Here is an 18,880-nt window from a genome sequence, read left to right on the forward strand (position 1 = left end):
GGAGGAGGGAGAGAGAGTTGGGGAGAGAGAGGGATGTAAAACTTGAGAGACTATTGAATGCTGAGAATGAACTGAGGGTTGGGGGGGAAGACAGGTGGTGGTGATGGTGGAGGGCACTTGAGGGGAAGAGCACTGGGTGTTGTATGGAAAACAATTTGACAATAAAATATTATAAAAAAAAAAAAAGACAGTGTGGTATTGGCACAAAAACAGACACATAGACCAATGGAATAGAATAGAGAACCCAGAGCTGGGCCCACAAATGTACGGCCAATTAATTTTTGACAAAGCAGGAAAGAGTATACAATGGAAAAAAGACAGCCTCTTTGGCAGGTGGTGCTGGGAGAACTGGACAGCAACATGCAGAAGAATGAAACTAGACCACTTTCTTACACCCATACACAAAAATTAACTCAAAATGTCTGAAGGACCTGAATGTGAGACATGAAGCACTTATTTAAAATCAGGCTTTATAAGTTTGTATTTCAGAAATCCTCTCAAATATAGTTTGAATTATGAGATGTTAAATCCCATAGGTGAATTACAGCATTTACTCAAAAATTATTTTCAATGTACATTAAAGAGTCTATGTGATGTGATTGTTCATCCATATTCTTTTGTCTCTTGTTTTTTTAATTTAAATGTCTTTTTAAAAAGAAAATGAAAAAAATCAATCGCTCCTCTTCCTCTACTCCCTTTCCTAGGATGCCTCTTGTGATTGTGTTGTAGCATTTCTGAAACACAAGGCAGCTTTGTTGACATCACTGATGATACTTGTCAGCAGAGATTGGTCAACGCTGCCAAACTTTTTTGTTAGTCATTTCAAGTGTCTTAAGTCCATTGCAGCTGCTCTGGAATTCATAGGAAGATCCCAGTTTTTGCAAACTCATGGAAGAACCACCTGGGTAAGATGGAGTTTGTTAGAGGGTTTTCCAATAAGTTAATATGTGAACAAGAGTTTACCTTGATGGTATGTCAAAGAGAAAAGTGGAAGATGGCATGCTGATAGTAGTCTCCTCTTAGGATAAAGGAAAGCTTCTCTTCTTGAATCTTTAATAAAATGCTAGTGGCACAAGAGTCAAATAAGGATAATTGTATTTAGAATTCAAAAATCCTAATTAGAAATCATAGAAACTGTTGAGACCCTCCATTCAGTAAAGCAGCCCGGCATACCTGGGACAATCTGGTAACTATGAATTGCTTATTTTTTGTGCTGTGGGATTTTGTAGTTTTTATGTATTTTTGCATCTATGCATTTATTAAATAGGTTTATGCAAAATCCTTAGAATAATGCCAACACAATTCAGTAAATGTTGAGCTTCTTAGTATATGTGATAGGAAACATGAACATTGCATATATGATTGTTATTCAGTGTTTTTTTTAAAAGATAAGTTTTTCTGTGCATGTAATATTTTTCTCCCCATTGTAATGCTTAAAGAAGCTTTTCTAATTTTGGCTTGGACACTTTTCATTTGAGTTGAAGTTTAATGGGGAGTACTACCATTGGTTAGTGTCAGATATTTGGAGAGGAGATGATTTATTAATTGATTCAGTTGGAGATTTTATTCATGATCTTTAAGCTCCCGTGCTTTGATGGAAATAATAGGTTTTTTTCCCCTCTTTGATTGGCTAAATCTAGACTGCTGGACTGTCAAAAAAAATTGGAAAGTGTTTTTTTCTTTTCTGAGACATACCAATAACTTAAACATTAGTAAATGCCAGTTGTCTTAGGCTATGTTATAAATTTATTTTATTTAGAATAATATTATTTCAGTTTTTAAAAATACTGGTTTGTGTATGGGTTTTCATCCTTTATTGATTTCTAATCTTAGATGAATAATAATATCTATATGATATAAGTTATTTGGAATGTGTTGATATTTGCTTTGTTTCTTAAAGCAGTGGTGCAGAAATTTGCTTGGAAGGCTACATAGTAAATATTTTAGCTCTTTTGGGCAAGAAGCAAACTCATGGTTCTTATGTAGATATTTATAAAATCATTTAAAATGGAATCATTTAAAAATGTAAAATCCATTCTTAGGTCATGGACTATGATAAACATAGACATCTGGCTGGATTTGTCCTGTGGACCATAGTTTATAGTTTCCTGGCTTAGAATATGCTTGATTTTTGTGACTTTTCTGTGTTTCCTTGAAAACATAATTCTCTATATTTGAGGTAGCAGTATGCCTATTATACTGACTTTTTATTGTTATGTATATTTTATCCTTACTAAATTTTTCTCTTTATGAGTTTCTGAGAGTAGTATTAGTTTTCTGTTCCAATTATAGATTTTTCCATTTCTTCTTTTAATGCTCTATTTTGTTAGGTATATAAATGTTTATGATTGGCACATCATCTTGGTGGAGTGTTTCTTTGATCACTAAACTCTTTGTTTATCCTCATTAATGCTTTGTATCTTTAATTCTACCTTGTCCCTTGTGTTATAATAATATTGGTATATCAATTTTACTTTTCTTATGATGATTGAGATTAATCTGGTGTTACTGTCTCCTTTTGTTTGCTTTCAGTTTTTTTTTTTTTTATTAGCGTTCTAGGGTTGCCACAATATAAAGTACATACTGGGTGGCATATAACAACAGAAATTTATTCTCCTACAGTTGTGGAGGCTAGAAATCTGAAATCAAGGTGTTGTCAGGGTCATGTCCTCTCTGAAGGCTCTAGGAGAGGAATCTTCCCTGCCTCTTTAGCTTCTAGTGGTTGCTGGCAATCCAGGGCATTCTTTGCCTTACAGATGCATCACTCCCATCTCTGCCTTCTTTCACATGACCTCTGTGTTTGTGTGTCCAAATTTCTCTCTTCTTATTTATAAAGATACCAGTAATGCTGGATTTAGGCTCAACTGTATTCCATTATGACCTCAATTTGATTACATTTGCAAAATCCTACTTCCGGATGAAGTTCTATTCACAAGTTTTGGATTGGCATGAATTTCTAGGGGAGACACAATTCAATCTAATACAACTTTTTTGAGGTATAACTTACATGCCCTAAAATTCAGCCTTTTTTGTTATAGAGCTCTGTGAGTTTCACAAATCCATACAGTTGTGCAGCTATTACAATCACCTCCAAAATTCTTTTTTTTTTTTTTTTTTAACTTTTATAGTCAATCCCTACACCCACAGCTCCTGGCAACCACTGATTTCTTTTTTAACCATTGATCTTTTTTATGTCTCTGTAGTTTTCCCTTTTCAAGATTGTCACATAAATGGAGTCATTCATAGTTTTCTGACTCTGGTTTTTTTCACTTACCATAACTCATTTCAAATTCATTCATGCTGTCCTTGTATTACTAATTTGTCCCTGCTAATTGCTGAGTAGTATTCCACTGTGTGCATGCATGTTTGTTTATCTATTTACCAGTTGAGAGATATTTGTGTCCCTTTCCACTTTTTGGCAGTTATGAATAAAGCTACTATAAATATAAACATTTGTGCACAGATTTTCCATGTGCACATGTTTTCATTTCTCTTGGGTTAAGTACCTTGGGTTAGGATTGTAGAGTTGTATGGTGAGTGTATATTTAAGAAACAGCAAAACTGTTTTCCAGGGGGGCTGTATGATTTTGTATTCCCATCAGCAATTAATGAAAGCTTCAGTTATTTTGCATCTTTGCCTTGCCTGCTACTGTTTTTCAGAAGCTTTTCACGTAGATGTGCAGTGGTATCTCACCATGGTTTTAATATGCATTTGCCTAATGACTAATCATTTTGAGCATATTTTCATGTACTTATTTACTATTTGTATATCTTCTTTGGTATCCATTATTTTGCCCATGAACAAAAATATCTGTTTTATTATTGATTTTGTTAGTTCTTTATATATTTATATATAAATTTTTTAGCAGGCAGGTAAATGATGAAACAAATGAATATTGGAAAAAATGAAATTTGCTTTATAGGCAGCTATGTACAATTGTGTGTTAATGAACTCTGTAAAAAACCCTAGAGCATATTATCATTTTTTATTGTCAATATTTAAAAATAGGTAACAATTTATAAATGCTGTCTATGAGTCAGACATTATGCTCAATACTTTACCTGGATTATTGCAAATATTTTCTCCCAGTTCATAGCTTCTTTTCTTATTCTGCTAATAGTATTTTAAAGAACAGAAATTCTCTTGAAGTCAAATTTATCACTATTTTTTATGGTCATGTTTGTGGTATATTTAAGAAATCTTGGTCCAACCCAAAGGTACAAAGATTTTCTATTTATTTGGAGAGTTTTTATCGTTTTAAGTTTGATATATAGGTGTGCAGATTGTTTTGAGAATTTTGTACATGGCATGAGGTATGAGTGAAAGTAATTTTATTGCATCTAGGTGTTCTGGTACCATTTGTTGAAAAGACTATCTTTTCTGTACCGAGTTGCATTGCTACTTTTGTCAAAAATACCTTTGAGCATAAATATGTCTGTTTCTGCACTTGTTCATTCTTTGATCAATGTTTGTCCTTTTGCCAGTATCACATATCTAGATTACTGTAGCTTTATAGTAAGTTTTAAAGTAGTATTATATCTTCCAACTTTTCTTTTCAAAATTATTGACTGTTCTAGTTCTCTTGCCTTACTATATAGAAACAGCTTTTCTATTTCTGTGAAAATTCCAATTGTATTTGGAAGAGAATTGATATTTCCTCAATGCTGAGTCTTTAAATTCATTAAAGAGTATCCCTCTCCATTTATGTAAGTCATCTCTTCTTCTTCTTCTTCTTCTTTTTTTTTTTTTTGTTTTTAAATTTTCTTTAACGTTTTTTCAGTTTTGAGAGACAGAGTGTGAGTGGGGGAGGGGGCAGAGAGAGAGGAGGACTCAGCCCAGAGCCAGACACAGAACTTGAACTCACAGACTACGAGATTGTGACCTGAGCTGAGGTCAGATACTCAACTGACTGTGCCACCCAGGTGCCATCATTTTTTTGCTTTTAATATACAAAGTCTATCTTTTGTTAGATTTGTACCTAAATATTTCTATTTTGGGATTTTGATTTTTTTCTTGGTTTTTTTTTTTAGTTCTTGGATTATGGTTTAATGTAAATTTTTTAAACTTCAATTTTCAGTTCTTTGCCATAGAAATAGTAGATTTTTATATATCAACCTTGTATTTGATGACTTTCCTAAATTCATGTATTCTAGTGGTATTATTGCAGATAATTTGGGAAATGATACAGCTAAACTTATTTTATTTGAATGGAGATGATTTTATTTCTTTCTTTTCTACTTGTCTTTTAAAATTTCATTTTATTTGCCAATTTTATTGAACTGGGTAGAAACTCCAGTGTAATAGAGTACCCTGTTCCTGTCTTTGGCCTAAAGCATCAGTCTTTCACTGTTAAATCTGATGTTAATTTTGAGGTTTTTTTAGATGGATTTTATCAGGTTGAACAAGTTGCCTTCTGTTCCTAGTTTGCTGAGTTTTTATCGTGAATGGATGTTGAATTGTGGGAGAAACTTTTTCTGTATCTGTTGGGATAATCATCTAGATATTTCTTGATATGCTGAATCACCTTGCTTTTTAACTGTGGAGTCAGCTTTACATGCAGGTATCAACTCCACTTGTTCATAATCTTTTTTCCTTTTATTATATTGAATTTCATTTAGAAATACTTTGTTAAGAACTTCTGTGTTCTTGATCTTGAAGCCTTCTTATACTGTCTTTATTAGATTCAGGGAAGTGGTAGCCTCATTTAACTGATGTAATTTTCTCTAAGAAATTGCATAGAACTGATATTATTCCTTTAAATTTTGGAAGAATTTTCTAGGAAAACATTTAGCCTTTAATATTTCTATTACAGAAGGTTTAAATTATGAAATAATTTTATTAATAATCATATCTACTCAGGTTGTCTGTTTCATTTGGCATGAGTTTTGATAATTTGTGGTTTTTGAGTAATTTCTCCATTTCATGTTTGTTGTCAAATTTGTGTTCATAGAGTCACTCATAGTATTATTGCCTTATGTACTTTTAATGCCTGAAACATATTAATGATATCCCTGCTTTCATTTCTGGTACCTGTTTTCTCAGTCCTGATCTGTGTCTGATTTGTGCCTTCTAACTTTGTTCCTTGGCACTTTTGCTAGATGTTTTATAGTTGTCAGATAACCTGTTTATGGTTTCATTGCTTTCTATTTCTTGATTTTCAATTTCATTAATTTCTACTCTTCATTATTTTCTTCTTTCTTCTTGTTTTGGGTTTATTTTGCTCCAGTTGTGAATTTGACACTTTTTTAATGTTTATTTTATTTTGGGTGTGGGAGGGGCAGAGAGAGAGAGAGGGAGACCCAGATTCCAAAGCAGGCTCCAGGCTCTGAGCTGTTGCACAGAGCCTGACGTGGGGCTTGAACCCTTGAACTGTGAGATCATGACCTGAGCTGAAATTGGAAGCTTAACTGACTGAGCCACCCACGCACTCTGACACCTTTGTTTTAATATGAGTATCTCTTATAATAATTTTTCCTCTAAGCACTGCTTTAGTTGAATTCCACAGATTTTGATAATGTGGTATCTTCATTTTTTTTTCAAATCAAAAAATTTTCTTCTTTGCCTTCAGATTTCTTCTTTGACCCATGGATGATTTAAAGTTTGTTGTTTACTTTCTAACGTGTTTGAAGATTATCCTTCTTTTACTGATTTCTAATTAAATTCCATTATGTTCAGAGACCATGCTTTGTCTATTTTTATTCTTTTAAAACTGAGCTTCCCAAATCTGCATATCTATGTCTTTCACCAAGTTTGGGGTATATTTGTCCATTATTTCTTCAAATACTTTTTCTGCCCTCTACCCTTTCTTCTGTGACTCTAATGCTGTGAATATTAGATTCTTCATTCTTGTCCCATATTTTCCTCAGCAGGCTCTATTCTTTTTCCAACCCCCCCCCAATCTTTTTTCTCTTCATGATTCAAATTGCTTGATTTCTCTTGATGCATCTTCATGTTCACTCTGTCATCTCAAATGCTGGTATTCAGTCCAGCTAGTACAATTTGAAATTTAATTATTGAATCTTTTCAGTTTTAAAATTTGCATGTGTTTCCACTTTATGTATTCTGTTTCTTTGCTGAGACTTTCTCTTTCCATTCCCTTTAAGAGTTCTGTCTTACTTTTGCAGAACTTTTATAATGGCCCTATTACAATCTTTTTCAATTAATTCCAGCCTCTGTCTTGTTTTGGCATTGGTATTTGTTAATTGTCTTTTCCTGTGTGAGTTGAGATTTTCCTTGTTGTTTGTATGTTGAGTAATTTTGGACTGCATCTTTATGTATTTTGTTATGAGACACTTAATTTTGTTTAAATCCTATGGAGAATATTGTGGGGTTTCTTGGGTTTTTTATTGTTGTTTTTGGTATTTGTTTTAACTTTATTAAAAATAATTGTTTTGGTAATGTTTGTTTATTTTTGAGAAAGCGAGAGAGCACATGAGCAGGGAAAGGGGCAGAGAGAGAGGGAGATACAGAATCTGAAGCAGGCTTCAGGCTCTGAGCTGATAGCACAGAGCCCATCATGGGGCTCAAACACGTAAACTGTGGGATCATGACCTGAGCGGAAGTCAGACACTTAACCGACTGAGCCACCCAGGCACTACTGTTTTAATTTTAAAACTCTGGTTAGGTTCAGGCTAGAAGTTCAAACTAGCCAACCACCTTTGGATTGTGGTTGTAATATTATTTCTATTTCAAAGCCTTTGCCATGCTTATCAGATCTGTTTGTAGTATACGCCTTTCAGAGGCTAGATTGGGCCTAGGCAGTGATCTTAGTTTATTTCTCAAAGTCTTTGATATTAGGATCATATTTAAGCAAGTGCTACTTAAGGTTAAACCTAGACATTTACATACATGTTTCTGGAGTCCTGAGCTGGTCTCACTGGTATTTTCTCTTTACCTGGGACTCCCCTTTTTGTTCCTTCACCCTGAAAGCTGATATTTTATTTTTCTCATTCTGCTACATACTTTTCCACAGCTATACCCATGTATAAGGCAAAAGCAGTATATTCTTGTATTGTATCCCATTCTTTGGAGTTCCTGCTTTGCAATTTGCAGGAAGAAGATAGAGATGTTTGAAAACAAGGCGGATTTTTCAATTTCTCTTTTCTCCAATATATACTTTTATGTAGGACTGTTTTTATATGTCAAGGCATTTACAGCAGAGGTGAACTTTTTACTGAGATGAGTCTTATAAAATTTCTTTTTTATTTTAAACATTTAACATGATTTTCTGAAGGCATTTGTTATTTTATTCATTAGGACATTGTCTCCACTCTCAGGTCAAATTCCTCATCTCCATATGATTTCACCAATAAAAATATAATTTATTTATTTTCAAAATTTGACAAAGGCTTAGTTTTTGCTGTCAATCTAAATACACATTCGTAGGCCCTATACCCAGAGATTCTGATTCAGTAAAGAGGAAAATGGCCTACATGCTTATGTCTTCTTTATACAGGACATTTCTGTGGTCTAAGAGATTTATTTCCTCAGGACAGATAGGTCTGAGGAAGATGATGATAGTAGCGCTCCTTGAACACTGTTGGTTCAGTGGGTGTCTCAAGGGTGCTAGGTGCCATCTGAACAAACCAGGTGTCAGACCACCCTTGGTAGGGGCCCAGTCCTTCCCCATCATCCCAGGCATATTCTATACTTGTCCATCTTTCTTGAGGTTGTCTGTGAATCATTAAAAAAAATTTTTTTAATGTTTATATTTGAAAGAGAGAGAAAGAGTATTAGCAGGGGAGGGGCAGAGGGAGAGAGAGGGAGACAGAATCCCAAGTAAGCTCCAGGCTCCGAGCTATCAGCACAGAGCCCAACGTGGGGCTCGAACTCACAAACTGTGAGATCATGACCTGAGCTAAAGTCAGACACTCAACCAACTGAGCCACCCAGTCACCCCATGTGAATCATTTAATATGCCATTTCTTGGTTATTCCTAACCAGTTCAGCAAGGGGTATTTCTTGTCATTTTCTTTACTGCATTTAAGGACAAAAAGTTTTTTTTCAACTTCTGTTGAGGTATAGCATATATCCAATAAGGTGTTTAAGGTGTTTATCAATCTTAAGTGTACAGCTTGAACTTTTCATGTGTATGTACCACCACACAGTCAAGACATAGAACATTTCCAGCATCCTAGTAGGCTCCCTAATACACCTTCCCAGTCAGTAACCCCTTTCCCCTCAGTCAACCCATGTTCTGATCTCTAGTACAATAAATTAGTTTTTCCTTCTCTTTGGCTTCATATAAATGAAGTCATGCCTGGGTGCCTGAGTGGCTTAGTCAGGTAAGTGTCTGACCCTTGATTTCAGGTCATGATCTCACAGTTCATGAGTTTGAGTGCCACCTTGGGCTCTGTACTGGCAGTGTGGAGCCTGCTTGGAATTCTCTCTCTCTCCCTCTCTTTCTGACCTTTGCTTGCTCATGCTCTCTCTCTCTTGAAATAAATAAAATAAAAATAGTCCTGCAATATATATACTCCTGTCTAGTATTTTTAATCAAATGATTTTTTATGGCTATGCTTTGTTGAGTTATTTAATATTGTTTCTGACTCAAAAACAAAAAAACACCTGGGTGGCTCAGTTGGTTAAGCATCCAACTTCAGCTCAGGTCATGATCTCATGATTCGTGGGTTCAAGTCCCATGTCTGGCTCTGTCCTGACAGAGCCTTGGGCCTGCTTTGGATTCTGTCTCCCTTTCTTTCTCTCTGTCCCTCCCCTGCTCATGCTCTGTCTCTTTCTCTCTCAAAAATAAGTAAACATTAAAAAATTTTTAATTTTTTATTCAAATACTCAAATAACCATATCTAAACCAAAGTAGATGTAATTTGACTTTTATTTTGCATTTTTTATGGGTGAGATAATCTTCAAATTCTTTAGGAAATTTCCCATATTCCTTTTCCCACTCTAAAACTTTCAGTGGCTTTTTTCTTCATCCACTCATGTACTATCTGCTATTTATTTCTACAAATTATTCTTGCCCCTTGCTTTCTTTTTACCTGTTCCACATTTTCTCCTACAAATGTGTAGGGATGAAAACGAGATTCCTAAAACCTTATATCCTATTTGTTCTTTGCCATGCTAGCATTTGGTCTGGGGTGAATCCAGGTTCAAATGAGTGTCTGCAGTTACTGTATTAATCTCATGTTTTCTTTCTCTTCTCTCTGACAGCATGATGGAAGTGGTTCATTGCATGATATTCAGCTATCATTGCCATCCAGTCCAGAACCAGAAGATGGTGATCAAATCTATAAGGTATGATGAAGTAGTCATGCTAAATTTTTAAAAATTCTTTTTTAGGGGCGCCTGGGTGGCTCAGTCGGTTGAGCATCTGACTTCGGCTCAGGTCATGATCTCACGGTTTGTGGGTGCATGCTCCACGTTGGGCTCAATGCTGACAGCTCAGACCCTGGACCCTGCTTCAGATTCTGTCTCCCTCTCTCACCCTTCCCCCACTTGCAGTCTGTCTCTCTGTCTCTCTTTCTCTCAGAAATAAGCATTAAAAGAAATTATTTTTTATTACTAAAATTATAAAGCAGTAACAAAACATTTAATAATAAATGTATTAAAACCTGCAGTTTTGCTGTGTTAAATTTTAATCATGTCTACTTTTAACTTTTGCTATCACTCTGGTGTTTTAATTTGTATTTATTTTATTGGTTGGATAATTATTTGTCCCTGTATTACTACTGGTATAGGATTATTTTTCTTAAATCAATGAGTTATTAAATTTTTTAATTCTTTTTTATAATTATAAATAACAGTTTTAAAAATATACCAGTTATAGTGCTTAACAGGTACTTCTATATAATCACAACATTGAAGAAATATAAGAAATATACTGAAAATGGGATTCATTTATCTTTTTTTATCTTTAAAAATATTAGCATAGAATACAGATGCATTTTAGTGTTTGAAAGTATATTTTTTATAATGATCATTTTTAGTTCTATTTTTAGTTGAGAAAAGCTCTTTTCTTTTATAGTTATTTCTGAAGTACATATTTCTTAAGCCCACAAAAGTTTTCCTGATTTAATGTTTCCAAGTAAAATTATTATTTTCTTTCACATTCTATTTTCAGGGCATGCTAGTCAGGGTTTGCTGGTCAATAAACAATCTTGAAATACTGGTATTTTGCAATGACAGAAATGTATTTCTCACCACTTGTTATTTTTCAGCATGTTACATATTGGCTATAGATCTGCTGGCACTCTGCTTTATGCTGCTTCTTCATCCTGAGACCTAGTCTGGAGGATAAGCCCCTGTCCTAGGACATGTTTTTGAACCTAAGGGAAAAAAGCGTTGGCAGAACCACACGTGGATTCTGCTTAGATGTTGCAGATATTACCTTCTCCAAATCAAGTAGTCAACCCTGGAATTAGAGGTCAAAGAAGCATAATTTTCTCAAAGCTATGGGGTGACTTATTGGAACAAGACTGCATCTGAAACAACCAAAACCAGTTACCTGGTTATCTAGTCGGTTTCTTGATGTGTTACCTTACCTGTTTTTGCACAAATTTCTTCCCATGTCTTGGCTTCCAACCTGTTATGAGTATAGTATTCTAAATCAGCAGGTCTGCAGTAGGACATCTTTTTTTTAAAAAAAACTTTTACATACACACCAGTTGAGAACCATTGACTTAGATGGTCTCTGATCATGTCTCAGTTTTAAGTTTTGTGACTGACATTTTAAAAGTGAAGGTAACTTTTTCCTGGATTCGTTTTTGTAAAATGTTTTTACAAATGAAGAAATAATTTTTAAAGAAGAAAAACTTAATCCCAACTTTTTTACAAAGCTATTTTTAATTTTTTTCTTTTTTCCTTTCTTGTTCATCTACATATTTAATGTTACATGATAAACATTGTTACACAGTATTTATTTCTTGTCCCTACTTCATTTCCTTCTAAGCAGTTCATTCCTAGTCTTCCTTCTTATCCAGGATGAGATACTGTAGCTGATACTGTTTCCAGTACACTGGACGCCTTTGCACTTTCACTGTCAAATCCCCAGTTATGTGCCCTTCTCATCCAGCAGTACAGCTTCCAGTGATACAAATGACTTGTGTCATTGCAAATTTAGGGTCTGCAATCTCTACTGGACCTGCCATGTCTCTGTCTCTGATCTGTCACTTATCTCAGAACAGCTCCCTCTCACATTTCCTTGATGAGCTGGTCAACATTGACCTCTGTCCTCAAGCCTTATTCTCAGCCATTCTTCTCAGTTTCTGCAAGTGGCCTTGTGTTCATCAAGCAAGATCCGCTACCTGCCTTCCTGTCTTCTGACTTACCTGTATCTGTTATCATTCTCATTCACCTTCTTTCAGTTACAGGGCAAAAAATGTCCACTGTGCTGTGGAAGACCACCCTTTCCTAGGTTCTTGACTCTTATCTTTTGCTGCTGTTAAGGACCTAACTACCTCCTCCTCTCTCATCTCTCTTCAGTGTGCTTTCTCTTCATCTTCAGTTTATAAATTTCTGTACCTTACCTATCATAAATTCATAAACCAAATAAACCTTTCCTTGACTCTTCTGAAGCTTCTTTATAGTTAATGTGGAAACCTAGAAAAATGAAAGCAGCTACTGGTTTTAATGCTATAGACAGTGTGACTGTTACCTTAAAAGCTTTATCCTTGATTTTTATGTCACTTCTCTCTGAAATTCCTTAGAGTCCTCAGCATTTTCCCATTTGCTTTGTAGGTCCCTCCTCTTCTTTAAATATAGATTTATATATTTTGTCTAGTTGGCTTTGAACTTTTTACTGTCATGGTTTCATACATAACATATGTGTTGATAACATGAAATTTCTCTTTTTTTTGAGGGTGAGAGTGAGCGAAAGAGAGAGCACAAGTGAGGGTGAGGGGAGGGGGGAGTTTTAAGCAGGCTCCACACCCAGTATGGAGCCTCCGACAACCAGGAGATCATGATTTGAGCCAAAATCAAGAGTCCGAAGCTTAACTGACTGAACCAGCCACGTGCCCCTGAAATTGCTCTTTCATACTGGGTAATCCAGTTGCCCACTGGACATTTCCACTGTGTCCCAGCCTTAGGTACCTACCTCTAATAATATATCTGAGACTCACAAATTTTCCTCTTTGGACATATTTCTCATTTGTTCTCTATTTCTTTTGGTGGCACAAGTAAACAACCGTATCACCCAAGCTAGAAATATAGGTATCACTCTTGACTGTCCCTTTGTGCTCTTTGCTTTCACATGGAGAGAGAATTGCTAAGACCTCCTAATTGTGATTCCTGCTCTTCTTCCTTATCTCTTCATTCTCTTGGGTCAGACTCCTACTGTCATCTGGAGTATTATTACATTTTGGTAACAGATTCACTAGTCTAACTTGTTGTTATTGTCATATTTGTCCTCTAAATAGCCATCTCAAATGTACTGTCACTCCCCTGGCTTAGGTCATGCTTGATACTCATGGCCCTCTATGATTTGGCTCTTGCCATTTACTAACCACATTGTTATCCACTGTTCACTACAGCCTTTGTGTGAGAGAGTCACTGCTTCTAATTCTCCATATATGCTATGCTTATCTTCATCTATGTATTGTTGTAACTACTAGTATCTCTTCCTCAGGTCCAAAGCCTGACACATTTCTGTATCTTCAGAACTTTTTACTCATCCTTTAAGACTTAACTGGAGTTACCTGTTTCCTGATATGTGTTCTCCTTTGCCCATCTTCATGTGTAAAATCCTTACAGCAGTGCCTGTCATAAAGTTAAATACTGTATACATGTTGGCTATTAATATGTTATCTCATTGTATTTGGATTTTATTTTCAGGTCCACTTCTTCCAACACTAGCAGAACCCAGTGGTGACTGAAAGATAGTATATAGTATTCCATCAGATTACTACATTGTATTTTAGTTGCCTCCTTTTAGGACAGTTGTAAATTTGTAAACGTATAGATAATACCTTTTTGTAGATTTTTTTTCATACTCAGGATTCTTTCTTTGACATAATTTCTTAGGAGTTGGATGTCTGAATCAGAGTGCAAGCATTTTTGTGACTCTTCTGTGTGTATCCTTGTGTTTATACAAAAAGACCAGTTTTGATGTTTGATACTGTACCATTTTTTCCGTAATTTTGTTCGTCACATTATTTCTCCCTCGAATTTAATGTCTATAGAACAATACCTTTAATATTGAATTTATATTTCGAAGGTAGGTCAAATTAAATATTTTGCCAATTATATATGTATCTTTGTGGGAATTGGTTTATTTGTCTTTTGGGGCCTAGAAAATTATCCTGTATGTTTGAACAGGCTTTTAATATACTTGAGTATAAATCCTCTGTCATATTTGCATAGACTTTCACCAGCTTTTAACATTAGTGTTAATTGTATAGATGCTTTAAATTTTTATGTAATCAAATATACTTACAATTTCTTAATAGCTTCATTTGCCACACAGCTTTTAAAAATGTATCCTTCATAATCTGCAATCTCTTTTTTTGTCTTATTTATTTTATTAAAATTTTTAAAAATATTTATATCAGAAAGAGAGAGAGGGAGACAGTTCTTGAGTAGAGAAGGCACAGAGAGAGATGGAGATGGAATCTAAAGCAGGTTCCAGGCTCTGAGCTGTCAGCACAGAGCCCAACGTGGAGCTTGAACTCAGAAGCCAAGAGATCATGACCTTAGCTGAAGTCAGATGCTGAAGCGATTGAGCCACCCAGGCGCCCCTCTTTTACCTTGATTTATGATTTAAAAAAAATTAAACTTTGTAAATTCATCTGGAAGTCATTTCTTATATAAAATAAACAGTCTTGCTCAGTTGCAGTATATATGACATCATTAACAAAGATCTTTTCTTCCCCATTGTTTGTGATGCTTATATATTTGCAAAATGTCTATTTCTGATCTGTTAAAGGGACTGCACTATTTTGTGTTAGTTCCCAATGTATCTGCAAGAGATACTTTATATACTTAGTAAAAGCAGTTTATAATTATAATTGCCTGCATAGTTTTTTCCTCGGAAAGATATGTCATTAGCGTATATATTCTAATATCCTTGCTTGTACTATTTCCTCAGTATATATTTCTAGTTCACTGAATCTTGGTAAACACAAGGGGCTAACAAAAGGTAATGATACTTTACACTTGGAAATGTAACTGGATTTCTGCTTAACTTGACGATAGGTTTCCATTTAATACTATCAGGAATTTCTTATGACAGGGTATTTTGTCTCTGAGTCAGGCAGTTCTCAGGAAAGTGGGTCATGGAAAAAGAACCTCTTACCCTCCCAGGCATATTTATCCTTCTGCTGATGTCTGAACCAGCTGTGAAATGACTCTCTGCCTTTAATTATGTTGTTCTTTCTGTTTGTAGAGCCCTTCATTTTTTCTGATAGGCAACTGTCATACAACCCTTGAAATCTAGCTGAAATTACTGTTTTATATGTAATTTGTTTTAGTATATGGCCCATGTCCCGGTCTCCTTATCTGTAAAAAAGGGATAATAGTATCAGCCTCAGGTTGTACTCAGGATCAAATGCTTAGGTATCTAAAAGTACTTAGCTCTTAGCACTTAATAAGTACTTAATGAATGTTAGCTGCTGTTGCTCTCATTCATTTTTTACATGTTAGACTCCATTACACTATGAATTTTTGGAAGAGCCAAAATGGGTTTTTGTCTATTCATAGGTTAATAGCTGGCATATTTAAGAAGAGTTTTCCCTTAAATGAAAAAACCATTCATTATTCAGTCTTCATTGTTGATTTAATGCTTCTCATTAGAGTATTTTAAATACTTCATGTTAGTTTTTTTAAATATTTCAGAATGAAGATTTATTAAATGAAATAAAACAACTTAAAGAGGAAATAAAGAAAAAAGATGAAAAAATTCAACTATTAGAACATCAGCTTGTAAGTATTATGGTATAGTATACAAAGTAGAGGCTTTTCAAACTGAGCAATATTGTTTATTTGTAAAAAGTCTGGCCAGAATTGAAATTTGACCTTATTTTTGGCTTTCAAAGTTGCACTATTGTATTACACTTAGATTATATGCATTCTAAAAGTATGTAGTTTCTTCATTCTAAATATTTAAGAAACTTTAGTCTAAATATTAAGTATTCAAGATGAAAAGAATGTCTTTATGAGTACATTTTCAGTGGCTTTCATTTGGGGGTTTTGAAATTCACCAGTTTACATTCATTTTATTGATGAAGGGTAAATGACTTTCTTTGTGTATTTAAAGAAACAAGTACTGGTGAGTTGAGAACAAGGCATATTTTTTTCTCTCAGAGCAGAAATTAAACTGGATATTAGGCTTAGGTTTCTGTAGGTAAGACTGTTAGAGTGAAAGGTATTCTAAGAAAATGTTTCTTTCCCATGGATGATGGGAGTGATTTGGTTCTTTGTAAGTTTATAATCATTACAATTTCAGATGTTAGTCTCATATGAAAATGTGTGCAGTATCTTGAACTTAATTATAATTTAATTCATTAAAAGGCCAGGATAACACCATAATGGTAGAAAAATGACAATAGGTCAAGGAAAATCTTTGTTGGAATTCAAAAGCATATATTGATATAGCAAAGCAATTCAACAGTTTAAATTATTAATCTCAGAATGTAAAAGGACATAATATATACTGAACTCTGAGCCACTGAGTTCAGATCACAGAGATCCAAATCATGAATAAATAGTAGGGACTGATGGATCAAATATTATGATTAAGGAGTACAAAGAAAGTTACAAATCTGAAAAATGAATGAATTACTATTACAAAGTGAGGGCCTCTCAAGTATAAAATTAAAAAGGAAAATAATAAGACCTAATGTTTATATTTCAAAACTAAAAAAACCTAGACAATTTCAGGGAGAAGAAAAACAGCATTAGGAAATTAAGCTTCTGATTTTACAAAAATATATTACAGAGAACAAAAATTGTGTTTAGTGCACCTCAAAAAAAGTCATGACTCCATATTTTATATCTAAACAAACTTTTATTTATATACCAAGGTAAATTTTCAGACCTTGAATGTCTTGAAAAATGTGCCACCCAGTTATCTTTGTAAAATTTCCAAATAATGAATTCCAAATACCTGAGGGAGACATTAAAAAATTACTCAAGAATAAGGAAGTAAATTAAAATGAGAGATGAAATGAAAACTATTTTCAGTAGGACTAGATGAGATAAACTTTTCAACCAGTAATGGAGAAAACTTATTGCTCATTATTTTATCTCTTATATCATTTGAATGTTGGATTTTTTTTAATTTATATATTTTTATTTTCTTGAAATGAAGTTTTTAGTTTGTAAACTTTTAAATTGCTATAAAATTCTTGAAAATTATTTTTTATATGTTTATTTTTGAGAAAGAGAAACCGAGTATGAGTGGGGGGTGTGGGGGCAAGAGAGAGGGAGATGCAAAATCCGAAGCGGCTCCAGGTTCTGAGCTGTCAGCACAGAGCCTGATGCGAGGCTCGAATATGGACGCTTAACTGACTGAGCCCCCAAGCACCCCTTGAAAATGTTTTCATTAAGTGAAATACGGGTTTGAGGAAGAAAATAAGGAATATACTGAAAAAGTGAGAAGTACTGAATTTGAAGTTTTTACCTTCTACAAATGGATATCTAAAATTATTTTTAAATTTTGATATACTTACATATATTATAAAATGTTTCTGAAATGCTTTGAGATAATTATTAGGTTAGAATAATGTATCTTGCAAAAGATAAAATTTAAAGACATATAAAGTAGAAAAATATCCAAGGATATCTAAAAGCAGAACTTAGGTGACAAAAATTAGATAAAATGTAGTAGGTATAATTCCTTTGTACAAAGGAAATTTGTCTCATGTAAAAATGGTACAATAAAGCTAAACAAAATGGTTGGGTGAGACAGAATGAAATTATTCTCATTAAAAAAGCTAGGGTTGCAGTATTAAAATTATAAGAATAAATTTAAGACAATGAATTATGGAAAGAGGTCACTTTATATTGATATATGATTAAAAATAATGAAAAGGTAAAGCTTTTATGCTGAAAGGTTTTAATAGTATTCTGTTAACCTCAATATGTTTCTTTTTAAAAATAAGAACATTTCATAGCTGAAATATTACCATCTCACCAATTAATAGTAAATCCGTAATGTCTTCTAATATCCTATCTTCAGATTTCCCCAGATTAAAAATACCCTGTGTGTTTGTATATTACGTCTAGTTACGTTTTTTAAGTCTCTTAATTTAGGACTGTTCTTTTTTATTGTTGTTATACTAACTTGAAGAGACTCGCCCAGTTGTCTAGTTGTCTCACCTTCCAAATAATTTTTAGAAAATTTTCAAAAATATCTAAAAGAGGGGCGCCTGGGTCACTCAGTCAATTAAGCATCTGACTTCAGCTCAGGTCATGATTTCATGGTCTGTGAATTCAAGCCCCACATGGGACTCTGTGCTGGTGTCTTGGAGCCTGGCCTCTGCTTCAGATTCTCCATCTCCTTCTGTCTCTGCCCCCTCCCACTCACACTCTGTCTCTCTCTCAAAAGTAAATAAACATCTCTAACTACATTTTTAAAATAGTTAAACATCATCATAAACTAGGTATGAGAGGTCTCTTTTTTGGTCTTAAGTATTAACTAGCTGAATGAGTGACAGTATCCACCACTCTCCAGTGATTTCCTTATCAAAAATGTGAAAGTTTTGGAGGCTTGGAGATGGCAGAGTAAGAAATCCTAAGCTCGGCACATCCCACAGATATAACTAGATAATACCCACATCAGTGTAAACCCGGAAAACAACCCAAAGACAGGCAGAACAAACTTCATAACTAAAGTTGGAGAAGAAGCCATATTGAAATGGGTAAGAAGGGTAGAGACGTGGTTGGGAGCATAACTGACTGCAGCTGTCTGCATAGGGGAAGAAGCCC

At 34.3% G+C, this 18,880-nt stretch overlaps 1 protein-coding gene across 6 annotated transcripts in view; it reads left to right on the plus strand.

The window, feature by feature from the left end:
• CCSER2 (coiled-coil serine rich protein 2) overlaps positions 1 to 18,880 on the plus strand; it is a 159,456-nt gene that overhangs the window by 107,917 nt on the left and 32,659 nt on the right. For all 6 annotated transcript variants that reach the window (XM_029932048.1, XM_029932047.1, XM_029932049.1 and 3 more), the window contains 2 exons: positions 10,169 to 10,252; positions 15,788 to 15,874. In XM_029932048.1, coding sequence (XP_029787908.1) covers positions 10,169 to 10,252; positions 15,788 to 15,874 — 171 coding nt within the window. The remainder of the gene's footprint in view (positions 1 to 10,168; positions 10,253 to 15,787; positions 15,875 to 18,880) is intronic.

This window comes from Suricata suricatta, chromosome 2 (assembly GCF_006229205.1).
Source record: "Suricata suricatta isolate VVHF042 chromosome 2, meerkat_22Aug2017_6uvM2_HiC, whole genome shotgun sequence".
NCBI lineage: Eukaryota > Metazoa > Chordata > Mammalia > Carnivora > Herpestidae > Suricata > Suricata suricatta.